The 14,687-nt window shown below is 46.5% G+C and overlaps 4 protein-coding genes across 4 annotated transcripts; all 4 read right to left on the minus strand. All coding sequences in view use genetic code 12, as the record gives it.

The window, feature by feature from the left end:
- Positions 1 to 6: 6 nt before the first annotated feature.
- On the minus strand, positions 7 to 8,068 carry LYS2 (L-aminoadipate-semialdehyde dehydrogenase; the record flags this gene model as incomplete). The annotated part of the gene is made up of 3 exons (XM_025479594.1): positions 7 to 1,983; positions 2,635 to 3,359; positions 3,919 to 8,068. The coding sequence occupies 3 exons, from the start codon at positions 8,066 to 8,068 to the stop codon at positions 7 to 9; spliced, it is 6,852 nt and encodes a 2,283-aa protein (XP_025339067.1).
- Positions 8,069 to 8,609: 541 nt separating this feature from the next.
- Positions 8,610 to 11,099, minus strand: RAD16 (DNA repair protein; the record flags this gene model as incomplete). The annotated part of the gene is made up of 1 exon (XM_025479595.1): positions 8,610 to 11,099. The coding sequence occupies one exon, from the start codon at positions 11,097 to 11,099 to the stop codon at positions 8,610 to 8,612; it is 2,490 nt and encodes an 829-aa protein (XP_025339068.1).
- A 1,254-nt stretch (positions 11,100 to 12,353) lies between these two features.
- RPS18 (40S ribosomal protein uS13) lies at positions 12,354 to 12,791 on the minus strand (the record flags this gene model as incomplete). The annotated part of the gene is made up of 1 exon (XM_025479596.1): positions 12,354 to 12,791. One exon carries the CDS (start codon positions 12,789 to 12,791, stop codon positions 12,354 to 12,356), a length of 438 nt encoding a protein of 145 aa, XP_025339069.1.
- Positions 12,792 to 13,488: 697 nt separating this feature from the next.
- Positions 13,489 to 14,232, minus strand: YML6 (mitochondrial 54S ribosomal protein uL4m; the record flags this gene model as incomplete). The annotated part of the gene is made up of 1 exon (XM_025479597.1): positions 13,489 to 14,232. One exon carries the CDS (start codon positions 14,230 to 14,232, stop codon positions 13,489 to 13,491), a length of 744 nt encoding a protein of 247 aa, XP_025339070.1.
- Between the last annotated feature and the right edge of the window lie 455 nt (positions 14,233 to 14,687).

Raw genomic sequence — 14,687 nt, forward strand, 5'->3', positions numbered from 1 at the left:
AAACTTTTAAAACTGTTGTTCGATGTCAAAGGACGAGGGCCAGAGCATCGTGTGTAGCTGCATGAGCTGGGACATAGGGCTTTCGTCAACAGCTATAGTGGGAAAGGCCATATTGTCGTTCAATGGCGTGAAGCCAGTGGTGTTTTCCTGGTTTCCGAGACATCCTAGCGCCATGCTACTGATAAATTCAGATATTCTAGCCGCCGGAGGACAGATTTTCAGGATCTTGTCAATCACCCTTTGTGCCATTACAACCTCTTTTCGCCATGCGTTGGCTTCCGAAGAAACAGGATCGTTCCTTAGACAAACAAGTGGCATAACGACTGCTGGGATAAGGAAGAAAAGCAGGTACCATGCATCCATCCGGTTGTACTGGGCCTTTTCGCTCCAGAAGGTATCCATGCTTTGAATAGTAATGCTACACTCCCGAAGACAAACCTCTCCTGCCTTTGTCTCGTAATCATCCACAGGCTCTTGCTTGTCGGAAAAGAGCCTTTTCAACATGAAGGTTCGGTACATGATAATTCGAAGGTTCCTGGATCGCCAGTGCAACACCGCATGAGCTAGTTTGAATCTAGCAGAGACATCAGCGTCTTCTCGAAAGCTTCTGGGAATCAACAGCTTCCAGCGCTCTATATATTCACAGTCCCACCGTAACAATGTTTGAGCCAGTGGAAATGGATCACTGATGATCCTTTCGTATATGCTGTTGGTGAATATATGGAAAAGCGCTTGAAGCCTCACGCTTGTGTAGACGGTGGGTCCTTTCTCTTGTTGAGGAGGAGCTGCGGTCATAGCTGTCAAATTCGAGTCCACGACATTCATGGGCAACTTGGCGTCGAGTCCAGCACATGGAATGCCCAATGGTCGTCCATACGTGATTGTCAGTCCACAGTCAAAGATGTATAGGCACCACCACACACGGCGACGCATTTCCTGGTTCAAAAGCAGGTCACCTGGTTCGGCCAAATCTTTATGGAGGCCTAGGCCAAGAGCCATTCGTGCCGCTAAGCCAAGGTAGTTGTAGCCTGAATTAGGCCTGTCTCGCTTTTGAAGATAATTTGAAATCAAAGCTAGCGTCTGAACGAGCGTGAGGGAGCCCGTTTCTAAATCTTCAAGGGAAAGTTCCTTCTTAGCACAATCTAGGAGAGTAAGATCATCATCCTCGTCACCGTTTGTGGCTGACATGAACAGGCCAATGGCGGCTACTATGTAAAGCAAGGAACGCCATCCAGGAGGTGCCTCCACGACCTCATTAAGCTGAGCTAGGAAAAGAGGCCGATGTACGATGGGGTACGATACATGGTACGTTTCAAAGTACATGTTCACGTAGTGCTCTATTCTCAGTCTGGAAGGAATGGAGATTGATGCAAGGGAAGACGCTGAAGAGGGCGAATCGCTTTCTCGAATTTTTGGCTTATTTTGCTGAAGGAAGTAGCCACCTCCAATGAGATTGATCAATGCAGCCGAGCTGGTGGTTCCCAAGTAGCAGTTACTTTCAGTTGTAGCCATTCCGTCAGTCACCGAGAGTTTTCTATCCAACATGGATCTCCGTTCATCCCACAGGCATTTACTGCTATATGTGTTGGACAATGGTGAAGATGAAGTTGAGCTTTTTGAATTGGACATAGCATCTGTCTCATTGATAGTTGGTGGAAGATACTGAGGAATTTGGAATTGCATCAGCAGCAGGCCTGGGATGTCATCGTGTTTCTGCAAAAGCAGCAGAATGTCCATCTGCGGGGTATGACTAATGAAACCGTTTTGATTAGGTTCTTCGATCTTCCTTCGTTTCACCACCACATCGTCTGGAAGATCATCGATGCTTGTCCCGTTTCGAAGCTTGCCCACTAATTGTTGAAGGTCGACGTCCGGGCAGTATCGAGCAATGATTTGCCTTGTAACACTGAGTTCTTCCTCCACTTCTGTCAAATGTTTCCTAGTAAGAGGCGATCGTTTGGGCTGCTCATACAAGCAGTGACGCTTGGCTGTTCGACATGTTCCACATACGGGGAGCTCTCGGGCGCAGCGGATTCTCCTTCGCTTGCATTCATTGCATGCAAAACGATTGAAGTCACTTTCACTGTCTGAAATCATAAAGAAATGAGGTAGTTGGTGGCATTTTGGATGAGGGTGACAGAAGTCCGTCTGGGGTAAGGCATGCAAAAGTGGGGCAACCGCGTAACGAGCAGAAGTCCGAGAGTTCGGTGCGGGTCTGATAGTCAAAGCCGGAATTACGTCAATATTTGCGAGGATTGAATCTTACGTTTGTTTAATGAGATCAACGGCTGCTTTGAGTTCACCATCAATTGTTTCACAAAGGTGACGCACCTCTTGAATCACAATCTACGTTGACGTAGAACTGCATGGCGTTTTGCAGCCAATGCTTTAGAGACAACCTTAGGAATCGAGAAGAAAGACCATCAAGCTGGACATTATACCTGAGAACATTGCGTCTCTTCTTCTTCTTGTTCGCCGCCATGGGCACATGCATTTATAAATATTGTCACAGTCAAGGATCTAGGAGTTAATCATGCTGCCTCGCTGCACTCAGAATATCCCGAAATACCTAGCCAAAACGTAGATACAAAGACCTCCAATGATACAGCAGAGAAAAGATATCAGTTGCGTCACCCTCCTTTGTCTCACCAATTGATCATGCTCGTTGAACCTTTTCGCAACATACTCCAATACAGCAATCTTGTCTGCCATTTCCTCAGTCATCACCACCTTGGAGCTTTGCATCCGCTGTCTGCTATCGTCAAGTCGTCCAGTCAAAGACTTTAACAATTCATCCAACTTGTCAAGCTTCTCCATGCTCACCTGGAGCTGCAGTCTGAAGTTGCTCTTCAATCGCAGTGTGGTTTCCGAAAGCTCTTTATGCAACGTCTGAACCTCCTCAGAAAGCTTGCTTAAATACTCACTGAGCATGTTCAACTGCTCGGTGGGTGCACAAGTCACATTGAGGTCCTTTTCAAATTTCCGCTCTAGCGCCAGCGCTGAGGTTTCTAAAGCCAGAACGAGCAGGTCAACTACTCTCGAATCGTCGTCTTCATCATCCACACCTAGAAGCATCTCGGCCACTTTAGCCGGACTTTGGATGTCCCGGTCTATGGGTGAGTATTGTAGTTTTCCCTCTTCCGCCAACTCCATAAATGACTTTTTAGCTGTGACTTGCAGCCATGGGAAAGCTTCTTCCTGTCGAGGTTCTCGAGAAGGCGATTCAGCTGACCCTTGCCGAAATGCTGTTATGAGATCGGAATAGCTATGTGCTTTCAGTGGAGGATCGGATCGAGGCATGTAAAACTGCTCAACAAGCCTCTTCTTCGCCAGAAACTCGGTTCCACTAAGCTGGTTGCCTTGGAGAGGCAGCACCGGACTTCTCGGCAGCATTGGGGTGCCTTTCGGCCGTTTCCTTTGGGTCAGAGACATGCCAAATGAGTTTGCGGCCTTCGGGCTCGGAGTAGTCTGGTCTGAACTTCGGTTTCCATTGTGGCTGCTATGTTCACTCATATCCATAGGCCGTTTTGAGTTACATGCAATGGGTGGGGGAGATTGTAGATGTAGTAGGCTTAAAGTGATTCAAGTATGTGAGACATATGTGTACGGATGTACCAGCACGCATACTATCAGCAGCACCAAGAATCATGAATCTAGAAGAGAATTTGGGTAATTCAAAAAAAGAAAGTTTCCCAAAAACCTGGATTAATAGTTAATATAACTCAACGTCACGGTGGTCAGAGGTAGTTATCGCATCAGACCTCTTTTCATCCCCACGGTGGGGCACTGAGAAATTGCCTATTATTTCGCAACCGACTATTGATTTCCCATTCTACAACACCACTCGTTACGGTATTCAACTTTTATATACACATTTTTGATTTTAAATGAATTATTTTCCCGCAGATCCACGGGCACCAGCACCAGAGGCAATAAGGTCCAAGGCCTCTTGAGTCAACTCAATCTCTGGCAATGGCTCACCCTGGTTGGAAGGAGCTGGCAAGAAGCCGATCTTCACCAAATAACTGATGTAAATGCCCATTTGAGCAGCATCAAGACCATCACCGGCAGATCTGTCTTCGCCCAGAAGGTCTTTGTCTGCCTTCAAGGATTTCACGGCGTTTTGATCGTCCAACTCAGGAGCCTTGGTGTCCTGAGGCAAATTGTCAAGAACAAAATGGAGCAATGGGTACAATGCAGAGTCCCTGGAGTCAGCAATGACAAACTTCTCCAACGATGTTCTCCACTCAGGGTAGTCCTCACACTTCAAGTCATATCCGTAGGTCTTGAGTGAGGCCAACATATCATTGAATCTGATTCTAGGATGGCCTGTCACCTGTGCAACAGCTAAGTAATCAGAGTGTGGTGGGTAAAGCGCAGTAGCCACAACAACACGAGCCACCTGGTCAACAGGAACAGCATTGACGTTGTTGGTGATGTCTGGGTAGGAACCGAGCTCAGCACAACCCTTCAACATTCTCAAAAGGAAATCGTCGGTGTTAGAAGCACCGGTCTTCGAGAAGCCAGTAACGTAGCCTGGTCTGGTGATGCAGCCCTTCAAACCTCTTTCACCGGCTCTTCTGATAATGTACTCAGCAGCCCACTTAGACTGACCATAGCCAGTACCCAAACCAGTGCTGGATCCATTCAAGTCGTCCAGCTCAGCAATACCAGCGAAACCTCTGGATGTCAACTCGTCAGAGGCGTTGATGAAGTAGTCGCTGTCAAGAGTGGATGTGGTGGACACAAAAGAGAACTGCTTAGGCTTGCCCTCTCCAGCCAAGTTCATCACGTTGACTGTAGAAATGACATTGGCGTCTCTCAACTGAGAGTATGGGTAAACCCAGTGGACCAAAGCACCATTGTGGATAATGACATCCACAGCGTTGGCAAGCGTAGACCAAGCAGAAGCCTCCAAGCCAAACTGGGGCTTGCTCAAGTCACCGAGAACAACCTCAATCTTGGAAGCCCACTCTTCGTTCCAAATCCCGTACGTTTTACCAGTCTTGCGCAATCTTTCAAGACCAGCCTCTGCAGAAGATGCTCTGACATGAGCGTAAACCTTGAAGTCACCCTTACGGCCCAGCAAAAGATCACGAAGGATGAAGGAGCCAAGGAAACCAGTGGCACCAGTGAGGAAGACATTCACAGTCGAAGAAAAGTCCAACTTCTCCAACGATGGGTACAGCTTGAGAAGAGCATCTCTGGTGAGCTCCTTGGCGTCATCGCTGTAGGTAAGGGAGTTATCGATTTCAACTTCGTGACGCTCTGCTTTACCGTCGGCCAATTGAGCAAAGTCACCCTTCTTGTACTTGGCAACCTCCTTGGAGAACAGCTCGATCGTGGGGTTCTTGAAAATAATTCCCAAAGGCACATCAACATTGAGCTTCTTTCTCAACTCGAAAATCATACGGGTACCCAAAATCGAGTGGCCACCAAGGTCGAAGAAAGAGTCGTCCTTGGCGATAGTGGCTGGTCTGTTTGGCAAAACCTCGATCCACAAGTCACGGATGGTGGCCTCCAATTCGTTAAAGCTCTCCTCCTCGTGATCAACACCTCTCTTATCAGCAGCCAACCGGGCCACAGCTTCAAGCTGGGCGGTATCTGGGAAAGGCAACTTGGGCTTGTCGACCTTACCATTTGGATTAAGTGGCAACTTGACCAATGGGACGATGATGGTGGGGATTGCATAAGAAGCTAATCTCTTCTTCAAGTGCAGCTTGATGTCCTTGATCAAAGCACCGTAAGCAGCCAATCCACCCACAATAGGGTCGTCCTGGTCCTCAACATCGGCCTTGAGCTCGTGCAACTCGGGACACTCCTTGGGCACAATGTAGGAGATCAAAGTGGGCTCCTCACTCTTGTCTCTTCTCACCAAAGTGACGTTCTCTCTGACCAATGGGTGTTGAGACAAGTGTGTATCAATCTCACCTAATTCAATACGGAAACCTCTGATCTTCACTTGGTCATCGGCTCTACCACAGCACTCAACATTACCGTCTGGTAAGTATCTGCCCAAGTCACCGGTTCTGTACAATCTGTCTCTGGGTCCAAACCAGCCCTGCTCTCTCCATGGTTGCTTAGTAACATCAGCATTGGCCTGATCCTGCTCAGTCCATTGTTGAGGATCAACGTACCAGTTTGTGACAAACTTTTGCTTGTTCAAGTCTGGCAAGCCACGGTAGCCCTCAGCCAAACCAGCAGCTCTGACGTAGATTTCTCCAATTTCACCAACACCACAAGTCTGCGAAGGATCGTTTCTGTTCACCACCAACATTTGCACATTGTACATACCGGTTCCAGCAGGCATAACATCCTTCAAGTTCTTCAAAAAGGTGGGGTCAGCGGCTCTGGACTTGATCTCGAAGTAGGAGACAGCACGTTGTGTTTCAGTGGTTCCGTACATATTCACGATGTAGACGTTCTCGGCCAAAGTCTGCAAACGGAGACAATCTCTCTTGGTCAAAATGTCACCGACGAAAAATGCGTGGTGCAAGCTTGGAATAGCAGTAGTGGCTTGGGCACTCAAAAGCTGACCCATAGCTGGTGTGAGATGGGTGACGGTAGTACCATATTCGGCCATCCAATCAGCCAATTTACCTGGAGTACCGATATCGTCAGCTGTAGGGACAATAAGCTGGGCTCCCAAGAAAAGTGGCGTGAACATATCTCTTTGGATAGGATCATGGGCAATACCAGACAACATTGTGAATTTATCGTCGGAAGAAAGACCGAAACGCTTGGCCATCCAGGGAAAGTAGTATGCAAGGGAGTAGTGACGACCCAAAACACCCTTAGGCACACCCTCAGAGCCGGAAGTGAAACTCAATGTTGGGTTGCAGTCAGGACCGACAATTACTCCAGTAGGCTTTTGAGCGAACGACTGATATGCCGTCAAAACATCCTCCGAAGAATCTTCCAGACCACCGATAATTGAACCGTCATCTTGAAGCTTCAACTGTGGGATAGAAGTCACCACATTAAGCTCGTCCTTGATATAGTCCTTGACAAGATCGTCCAAAACGCCAGCCTTCTCCAAGCCAATGAGACCCTGAGGCTTGGCCACGGAAAGGTAAATGTTTTGTCTAGCTGGAGGGTAGGCTGGGTCAATGACAGAGAAGGTAGCACCAGCCTTCAACACACCCATTACAGCGACCATCAAATCCACGCCTCTGTAGGCATAAATCATGACAATGTCGCCCTTCTTGATGCCAGTCTCCTTCAAGTAATTACCAACCACATTGGAAGCTTCGTTGATCTGCTTGTAGGTGAAAGTTCTGGTTTTGGAGGAAGGATCCATGAACAGCTTTGTCTCGACCACACATGTTCTGTCAGGGAACTCCAAGGCGTTCTTCATGAAGATATCTTGAATGGCCCCTCTGTAGCCGCTCCAGTCAAGGTCCAACGTTGGGTCAGGCAAATGTGACTTTTGGGTGGGTGTGATCAAGTTGACCTTGGTGATCTCAACGTCAGGATTCTGACTCACAGTCGTCGTGAACTGGCTGAACTGCTCAGCAAATATGTCCATTCTCTCTGAGCGATAAAGCAAAGCATTGTAGAAAAAGTGCAATTGTGCCGTCTTGGGGTCAATGAAAACAGCTAAGTCTCTCACCGAGCCCTTGACAGAGGTCTCCAACTTCTGAGACTCCCTGGCAAACTGGTAACTGATCTTGAACAATGGGGGGCGTGTTTCTAGTCCCTTCTGCTCCTTGATGGCTTGCGCAATGTCGTCCAAGTTGTGGTACTCCACCTTGTGCTGGTTGGTGTCGTATTCCTGACGAATCTTCTCCTCCAATTGCTTGAACAGCATCTTGGGTTCCACCGTCAACCTCACAATAAAAGGCTCGCCTTCTGCCTCGGCATCAGTAGCAATGACAACATCATCGTCACCGGTCAATCTGAAGATGAGTGCTGCCAAAACAGCTAAACCAGTGACAAAGTCCGGCTTGACTGCAATCTGGATCAGCTTGGTGGCCTCCACCGACCTGTTGTTCTCGGGCTTGAGGAAGTCATGGGGAAGCACCGATAGTGTCGGATTTTCTAGGTAGTTGAGCCAAAAATCAAGCATTGGAAGTAGTAGTAGGGTGGTGATTGAATCGCAAGACCTTTTATGTGGGGAGGTTTTTCAGTCTGTGTCCTGCAGGTGCCCCAGTTGATGGAGAGGCATTTTTGTTATCGCCCGTGAGTCACCTACGAGTGTGCAGGAGCGATAGCAGGCTAGAGACGAAAGTTTAAATGTTTTCTTTGGGCGGGAGGAGCAAATTGACTTTCTATTTCCAGTGTGAGCTTTTTGTGTCCAATTTATGAAGGGAATCCAAACATAGCTTCGTAATTACCGATTTTACGCCACGTGGTTTGTATCACGTGGTAATGGCTGCAAAAGAGCCATAGCGGATACGGTGCTGACTCATGGTAGACAAAACCTGCTAATTTCTCTACTAACAGAACTCAAGAATGTTGGGTTATCTTGTTGGCGTCATGCTTGCCCAAGATAGTGAATTACCGCACAGGTCATTCTACGGGTGGTGTTACTGCTACGGATATCGTGCTATTAAATATGGGGAGTTGTACTCCCTGTGTATGTAAGTTACCGTTTCCCCACAAGAAGTTTAATTCATGAACAAAAACTGGAGATCGTCTGGGGTAAGTCTGTTGACAGCGGCATCGTCATGATTGATAGTGGCGTGGATCATGTTAGCCTTTTTGTCTTGCAACTCGATGATCTTCAGCTCAATACTGTCCTCAATACAAAATCTCGTGATACGAATAGGCCTCTTCTGACCAATTCTGTGCACACGGTCCATTGACTGCCATTCCACACTTGGGTTCCACCATGGGTCCATGAGAAAAACTTGCGACGCCTCACACAAGTTAAGGGCAACACCACCTGCTTTCAATGACACAAGAAATATTTCCACCAGGGTATTTTCCATAAAGTACTTGATTGTCTTGTCACGCTGCTGTGGTGACATAGATCCGGAAAGTTTAACCGTCTGGAAACCGGCTCTCTTGAGTCTCCACTCAACCAAGTCCAACATAGATGTAAATTGTGAAAACACAATCGACTTGATTGTATGTCTATCAGATCGAAGTTTGTAAAGTTCCTCAACCAATGCCTCAATCTTTGTCGACAGTCTCCATTCTCCACCGTGTGTGCCCATCTTGATTCTGTTAACAATAGATGCTTTAGAAAACTGTTCCTCATCCACAGCTAAGGCGGGCTGCTGTAAGTCGATGGAGAGACCAATATGGCAAACAGGGCATTCAAGCTTCTTCTCCTCTCCAGAGAAACTCTCCACATACTCCTGAATACACATTCGACAAAACTTGTGATGACACTTGGACTCAATTGGTTCCTCGGCCTCATCGTCACACAACTGACACATGATCACACCCTCGACATCTTGTGCAATCGCATTAGTACCGATCCTCTTGAGAACTAAATCAGGGTGATCAGCCAACTGTCTCATTCTCGTGATCAAAGTGAAAATGTTAGCATAATTATTGAGAACGACACCCTCGGCGACGTAATCGTTGAACTTTCTCTTCGAATCACTGTATAAAGACTGGTATAAGTCTTTCTCCTCCGCATTGAACTTATCCTTTCTAATCTCCACGATTCTCGGTGGAAGACCTAAATCATCCGCACGCTCCAATTTCGTTCTTCGAAGCATGACATTCCTCAAAAGCAAACGAATGTGTTGAAACGAAGTGAGACCATCCCCTTCGATACCGTGCTTTTGAATATTTTTCAACATAAAGTGGTTGAAGAAGTTTGTGTGGAGCATAGGTGAATGTCCACAATGGTCACAGTGCCTCCAATCAGAAAACTTCCACTCCGACAGAGAGCATTCACACTTTGTACAGAAATACTTGTAGAAAGGGTCGAGCTTCATGAAACGAATCAATGAGTACATTTCACCAATTCTGTTCTGTAAGGGTGTACCAGTTAAACACCATCTCTTCTGGCAGTTCAAGTCATTTGCTGCCTTTGCCGTTCCGGAAGTACGATCCTTGATGTTATGGGCTTCGTCAAGGATGACTCTGTAGAATGGTAATGCATGCAATGGGGACTTCTGCTTCACTAGACCGTTCTTTCTGCGGAATCCGTAACGTTCTTTTCTGTAGACACTTTCCAACACCGAATAAGAAGTCAAAATCACATCATACTTCAAGAGCTCCTCCATGTCGGTTTCTCTATTAGCACCGTGGAATAATAGCGTCTTGAGTTGGCCATCGTGCGTATGTGCTTCTATCTCGTTTTTCCATTGCATCAATGCAACAGTGGGACCCACGACCAAGTTTGGCCTTTTTTGTGTGTCGCTCATAAAAAGAGCAATCATTTGAATGGTCTTACCCATACCCATCTCGTCTGCGAGAACACCACCTTGGAATTCACCATCTTCTTGCGCCAACAACCAATTAAGACCTTCCAACTGAAACGGCAAAAGACGGACATTCATCTTATCTGGTTGTTCGGCACGTTTCACAGGAATGCCCGGAAGTGACTGAAGGTAAGGGAAGACATCCTTGAGCTCTGGGTGTTGCTCGTAGAGCTTATTGGTGGTTCGGGTAAAATAAGGAACCTTCACTTTTGGCTCTTTCTTTTTCCGAGGCTTTTTTGCCTTCTTCCCGGAAGCCCCTGGACTCATGGAGAGACGTTGTTTCGGCTTTGGTCTTTTCGCCGCATCTCCGTTTCCGTTAGCTTCAATCTCCAAATCTGACTCGCTATCTAGGTTCACAGCTGTTTGAGGGTTGGATCCTTCCTCGTGGCGTGAGTGGCTGATTATCGCCAAGTCGTCATCTTCCTCTTCCTCTGAGTGGTGGTCTTCGATTTTGAAGTCCCCATCGTTCTCATCGTCTGAGTCATCGACCTTGATCTTCTTGGAGCCTCTGCGTGGGCCTCTGGTGGCCCTTTTTCTGCTTCCATTCACCTCTACCACATCGTCGTCAGGCTCCTCCTTGTATGTTTGGGATTTCTGTGTCAGTTTTCTTGTGGATCTGCCTTTCGTCTTCTTGCGATCTGGATCATTTACGAGGAAGCCACCTTCTTCGGCATCAGATGTGTAGTCATCTTCTGGGTGCTGTGGACGCGTCATATGTTATTTGGGACAGTTTGTAAGGGTGTGGGGGAAGTTTTCCAAATTTTGTGGAACCAGGATCTTGTAGCACCGGTTTGAAAATCACCAGTGCTCTAATCTTATCTGCTTTATGACGTGCAGATGCGAAGGTTGATATAGTCCCCATGCAGTCTCCATCAACTGTCGTTGCTTGCTAATTGAGATGTGACAAAGCTTGTGAAAAGAAATACGGTTCAATATCACCCAGATTTTGTCTCAAATGGTTTTCTGAAGCGAAATATGAAGCTTGCAATGGTAGGTTTCAAATGTGGCATCTCCTCGGAATTCCAGAGATGAGCTCGTGGAGTGCGTTTGCCACAATTTGAGGAGTAAGGAATGTGGACCAATAAAGAACGGCTTCAGAGATGTCAGGAAGGGATGTCACATTTTGCGGGGCTTTTAATTTATATTTCTTAAATTGGGAGTGCTTCAAGTCATTCAACCTGTGAGTCGTTACAATGATAGTTTTTCGTGCTTTCCTAACGCTACGAATGTCAAACACTCATCCTCTCCAATTTTGTGAAGCATATCTTCGTACCTGAAAAGGCTTGGTGTGTGTTGTGCTTTTTTTGGGTATTAGTAGATATTGTGCAGAAGAGCTGGAATGGCTGCGAATTTCTGTAAAAATTACTAGTGCGCTTTAAGAACATGGATAATTTAAGTTCACCTTAGAGATACGGAAATTTAGTAAAAGCGTAAACAAAATATCTCATTCAATTAAATAGCTTTCAATAATGTCGAGCCATTTTTTTTTCCAGATATGGTTGTCCGGCTTGCATGTTATCGCCCAAACTGTCTTGAAATAAACTCGTAGGTAGCTATTGAGGATCCTTACCCCAGCTGTCCAATCTATGAATCACAAAGATTCGAAGTAGAAACGGAATGCTCGTCATCTAGTTTAGTCGAGCCATCTTCACTACTTTGGGGTCTTCAGACTTCGGGTATTCGTTTGTTAGAGCTTTGTTCATCCAATAAACACCAACAAGATTTAAACGAGAAGCCATTGAAAGTTACCGACTAAGAGCTCCCAGTTCTCGATTATTGTGATTGACTAGCCATACGGTGCTTGACATATTCATACCCCAGTACTTGTGCTTAAGCCGATGGCCGTCAACAACAAATATGTGCCATTCGAAAACGTCATCAATTCCCGACATTCATTACTCTCATCTACAGTCTGGCATGAGCCTTTTCTCCAATACGTAAATTAATTACATGTTACATGCTTGCAGCTTAACGGCCACGAGAGGTGGTCTTGGTGTGCTGACCTCTCACCTTCAAGCCCCAGAAGTGTCTGATACCTCTGTGGGATCTGATCTTCTTCAATCTCTCCAAGTCATCTCTCAACTTAGACTCCATGTTGTTGGCCAAGACGTGGTAGTCCTTGCCGTCAACCTGGTCCTTCTGTCTGTTCAAGAACCAAGCTGGGATCTTGTACTGAGTTGGGTTTTGCATGATGGTGACAACTCTCTCCAACTCTTCCTGGGTCAACTCACCGGCACGCTTCTTCAAGTCAACGTCAGCCTTCTTGCAAACCAAGTTGGAGTATCTTCTGCCCACACCTCTGATCTTGGTCAAGGCGTACATGATCTTGATTCTACCATCGATGTTGGTGTTCAACAAACGCAAAATGTGCTGGAACGATCCGTCTTCCTGGACAACTAAAGACATGGCGGATAGGCTTTTGGTAGTTGAGAGGGAATCTTTTTTGGTTAACAGTTGGAAATTTTTTTTCCCTCTTCCTCGCGCGTGCAGGTGGGACCGTGCACGTGACAGCCTCACATTGAGGAAAATGGGTGCGTCGCCAACGCATACTGGACACAGGCGCGCTAGGGCTGAAGCCCTATCGATAACTTTGAACCAGTGGGGAGCTTCATTTATGAGGGACTAAGGAAGAGTGGAATGTGAAATTTTATATGTTGATCAATTTACATGTAGTTTACAGTCTCACTGAGGATTTAACGAAGTTGGTCTTTGTTCGATTGGTTTGTGTGACATTGCAGGCTAGTTTGCAGCCAATGTGACGCTGCACCATGGAAGTTTAGATTCCTTAACTACCAGCTTTGACTCATTCAGTGGATCTCTTGTTCATTGACAACAACTGTCTGAGACTTCTTCCCAGGCTGTCTCCTTTGGATTCAATTTCCTCTCACGTCGGCACACATTTCTTGAAGTCTGCTTCTAAGTTGAATTCTATATTCATGGAGCAATTGCAATTATAAGGCAATTGCGGTTGATCAAGTAATTATGCTTGTCTTTCAGGTGTCGATCTATCATGAAAGATGTTCTCAACTGCTTGACAAATTCACCCTCTACAGCAAATTCTCATCCCTGGACCATAGGGCCCAATCCCATTAGCTATTTACAATTAGATGTCGTGCTGGGCCACAAGCCAGTTCAAGGCAGCCTCCTCAATGTACACTCTGTTAGCCTTCAACAAGTCTCTCACCTCGAGGGCCTCCTTCGTGACCACATCGGCCTTCTTGCCAAGGCTCTCGGTAGCCTTCAACAAGTTGTCTCTCTCCACGTCGGTAATGAAAAGAAGACTTAATCTCTCCAAGTCGTGAGTTTCAACAAATTGCTCGATCTGCTGAGGGTAAGCATACTGGAAGTCCACAAGTAGACCGTCTGAATCTCCCTTCTGCTCTCCACCAATGACGAACAATTGCCCATTTCTATACTGTTCGCTGAAAGCGGTCTGCACTGCTTTAGCATAAACCTTCTTGGGCAACTTGGTCAGCCAGTCGTGAGGAGCCTTGATACCATGGGCCTTCAAGCCGTTATCTCTGATGGGCGAGTTAGCATCACCAACTCTGGCCCTACCGGTACCCTTCTGAGGGTGCAATTTTCTGTTGGAAAATGGCTTGTCTCCTTTTGTTGGAACGAATCCAGAGCCAACACGAGCTCTGTCGGCTTCAAAAACCACCGCACTCCACAAGAAGTCTCTTCTGAGCGGCTTGTTCAAGAAGTCTGTTGGATATGGAACGACAGTGTGGGGCTCAAGAGAAGGAAAGCTCCGAAGCGATGCTAGAGTGTATTTGGGTGGCTTGCCGACCAGCAACAGCGCCTCCTGGACGCCTGTGGCAAGTGATCTGGCGAAGGATCTGAGCATGATGGTTATGGTTGAAGACTGTTGTAGATTTTTTCCTAAACTATTGTGGGTGTGCACGTGCCGTGTCACGTGGATGTATTTTCGTAAAAAGTAGATTCATGATTGGAAATAGTTCTAGGAGGCGACTATTTTTTACCAAAATGTACAAGGAATTATCGTCTTGACGCTTTGCTTTGTGTGTTGCTCATACTCATTGTACCTTAAGGTGGTCAGGGATGTGGCTGCGAATAGGTAGGCCTAGCTCCAATCTGCAACACAGCAGACGTAACTTCATACCTTGTGATCTGAATTTTACCAGACGAATTCCTTTCCAATTTTAAAATTGTTTGTGAGACTTTTTTGCGTCCAAGGGCCCAATCTCAATGTGTAACACAGAGACTGACATCGTCTACACTTCAACCATACTTCGTTTTCCAAAACTTTCCTATATCTTATGCAACTTGAATATCTAGTCG

This window comes from Candidozyma duobushaemuli (assembly GCF_002926085.2).
Source record: "Candidozyma duobushaemuli strain B09383 chromosome Unknown A_B09383, whole genome shotgun sequence".
Taxonomy (NCBI): Eukaryota; Fungi; Ascomycota; class Pichiomycetes; order Serinales; family Metschnikowiaceae; genus Candidozyma; species Candidozyma duobushaemuli.